We start from the raw sequence: 3,089 nt of genomic DNA on the forward strand, positions 1-3,089 counted from the left end.
AACACTGACAGCCAGTGACACAAGTACACATGGTGGGTTCTCTGTTCCTCAGAGAGCAGCGGAAAAAGTCGTTCCTCCTTTGGTGAGAACTCAAAAAAAGACCTAAACTGTACATCGGTTCCAAGTTCTCTGGTCCGATTAATATTTGTTTTTCTTAACATCATTCTCTTGACTGGCAGGACTTCTCCCAACAACCTCCTGCTCAAGAACTAATAGCAACGGATTTACATGATAATGAATGGAAATTTAGACGCATATTTCGAGGTCATTTTTACTCCTACATGAAGTAAAATTTGTGAGCTTATAGATTTTTTTTTAAATTGAAATTCTAACAATCTTTGACTTCTTGTGCAGGCCAGCCAAAAAGACATCTCCTTACGACTGGATGGAGTGTCTTTGTCGGTGCTAAGAGGCTCGTGGCGGGTGATTCAGTTCTTTTTATCTGGTACGCATTCGTTCTAATATGTTTTCTTGCTTGATAGCAGAAACGGTTCATTTCATGGTGATCTCTGTGTGTTTTAACTGAATTTCGTATGTTTCTTAATCAGGAATGAAAAGAATCAGCTACTACTTGGTATTCGACGTGCTAATAGACCACAGACGGTGATGCCTTCATCTGTTTTAACAAGCGATAGCATGCACTTAGGTCTTCTTGCGGCAGCAGCACACGCAGCTGCGACAAATAGTCGATTCACTATATTCTTTAACCCAAGGTAAAGCTTTGAGCTTCTTCTCATTAGTTGTATGGAAGAAATTTTTAGATATATTTCCTGTAATATAAAATATGTTACTTGTTTTCATTCAGGGCAAGCCCATCAGAATTTGTAATTCCCTTGGCCAAGTATGTAAAGGCAGTTTATCACACCCGCGTTTCAGTTGGCATGCGCTTCAGGATGCTATTTGAAACTGAAGAATCAAGTGTTCGTCGGTAGTTTTTCAAAAATCTTCTTTTTCTTCAATGTAAGTATTCCATAAATTTGATTTGTAATGACAAAAAATGTGCTTTATCCAGCTACATGGGCACAATAACTGGCATAGGCGACTTGGATTCTGGCCACTGGCCAAATTCACATCGGCGCTCAGTCAAGGTTTGTTAAGATGATGCCATTTTTGTAGAATGATTTTTCTTTTCCATATTTGAAATTCCCTTTCAATATTGAACTGAATGGTAACAAGTTGCATATTGACTTGCAAATGCAGGTTGGATGGGATGAATCTACAGCAGGGGAGAGGCAGCCAAGAGTTTCTTTATGGGAGATTGAGCCTTTAACAACATTCCCTATGTATCCTTCTCCATTTCATCTTCGGCTAAAGTGACCGTGGCCAATGGGACTACCTTCATTTCATGGCATGAAAGATGATGATCTGGGGATGAATTCTCCACTTATATTGGGAGACAGAGGAATGCAATCGCTAAACTTCCAGGGAATGGGAATGACAATGCCTTGGATGCAGCCAAGACTCGATGCTTCTATGCTGGCTGGACTTCAACCTGATGTATATCAAGCCATGGCTGCTGCTGCTTATCAACAAGAGATGAGAAGCATGGACCCTTCAAAATCTGCATCCGCCGACTTCTACAATATCAGCAATCTCAAAATCTCCCGAACCAATCTTCTACCGCTGCTTTAATGCACTCTCTGATGTTGCAACAATCTCAATCTCAACAACAACAGACCTCAAACTGATCGAGAGTGATCTCTCCAACAACTTGTTAAGTGGAAATATTCCTCAAGAACTTCCGGCTTTATACTCCATGGGCACTTTCAGTGTGGCAAACAATAATTTATACCGCACACAATTTGGAAGTTTTACTGAAAGTAGCTTTCAAGGAAATCCTTTTCTTTGCGGAACTTCGTTGGTAAAAAGTTGTAGTGCTGAAGGATCCGGATCAAAGACGCCGCCAAGTGCTACAGTTAATGATGAAGACGATGGTGGTTTCGTAGACATGCTCGCCTTTTACTTGAGTTTCACGGTAACTTTCCTAACTGTGATCCTTGGGTTGGTCTTAGTTCTTTTGATTAATCCTCGTTGGCTGCAATGGTGGTTCTATCATATTGGAACATGGATAGACTCTTGCCATTATTTTGTGGTGGACTATCTCTCGGGGAGGTTCTTTATTTGAAATACATTTCCTCATACATTAGCTTCTCTATATGTACTGCTGTACCGTACTCTGTTTTCTGTCATGTGCTCTTTGATGAGTGTTTGCCTTATCAATAGAATTGTGTGTAGATCAGAAATGTATCTAAAAATTTCTTCCATAACTAATGCAGTTTATTTTGAGCAATATCAGGGAGATAGAGAAATCATGCATTATGTTAAGTAAATTAAAGTAATTTGAGCTGCCAAACTTATTGTACCTTCAAACTGTTGGAAATGAGATGAGGAATGATGGCTTGAAAGCCATTCTCAAGGGATGTCGTTGGCTCGAATATCATGGCTCGATGTTACCGTCTTTCCTGGTTTGAGATTTGGTTTAAGAACATGGATTTTTAACTTGGATTTTGAGCAATGTTGTACAAAAAGTAGATTCTTTTGCTAGAAGATAAAAAGGCAATGTACTAGTTTTTTGTTAAACTATCGGCAGTGATTTTTCTACCCTTTTACATATAATTACGCTATTAGAACTCTTGGATTCAAAATTGTTCGCATTTGTCTAGCCACCGTTAGATTCTTGGGTATTATTTGTTTCATGGGTTATGGTTACTTACTCTTAGTGCTCTAATCATGGTAAGATCAAGCCACTCCCTGGATTTAGTTGTTGTTTCTTCTTATCTCATTTAATGTTGTTGATGGAAACACTTGATTCTTTTACTGCATTCTGTTTGTAGGCAATCGTGTCACATTTCCAAAGAAGAAAAACTATGCGCAGTGAATGGTGATGGGAAACTAAACAAGTTAGAGACTTATGGTGAGTTTTTTGTCTTTGTTCAAAACTTATTTGGGAGACCAATGTTGCTGGTTTCGTCTATGTTTTTCTTACCTTTGACATTCACATCAACTTTCTTACTAACTACTATCAACATAACTTGCTTTATGAGAAAATGATTTTAGTTCCGTTACAACTTACAAGGGATGGTGAATCC

At 38.8% G+C, this 3,089-nt stretch overlaps 1 protein-coding gene across 1 annotated transcript; it reads left to right on the plus strand.

The window, feature by feature from the left end:
- Positions 1 to 4: 4 nt before the first annotated feature.
- LOC139880996 (auxin response factor 6-like) lies at positions 5 to 1,688 on the plus strand (the record flags this gene model as incomplete). Its single annotated transcript, XM_071865543.1, is given in 8 exon segments — positions 5 to 82; positions 180 to 264; positions 355 to 445; positions 549 to 713; positions 806 to 928; positions 1,013 to 1,088; positions 1,201 to 1,570; positions 1,573 to 1,688. Coding segments are annotated over 8 exon segments (1,104 nt in total), but the record flags the coding sequence as incomplete, so codon positions are not given.
- Between the last annotated feature and the right edge of the window lie 1,401 nt (positions 1,689 to 3,089).

This window comes from Rutidosis leptorrhynchoides, unplaced genomic scaffold (genome assembly GCF_046630445.1).
Source record: "Rutidosis leptorrhynchoides isolate AG116_Rl617_1_P2 unplaced genomic scaffold, CSIRO_AGI_Rlap_v1 contig100, whole genome shotgun sequence".
In the NCBI taxonomy this organism is placed as follows: domain Eukaryota; kingdom Viridiplantae; phylum Streptophyta; class Magnoliopsida; order Asterales; family Asteraceae; genus Rutidosis; species Rutidosis leptorrhynchoides.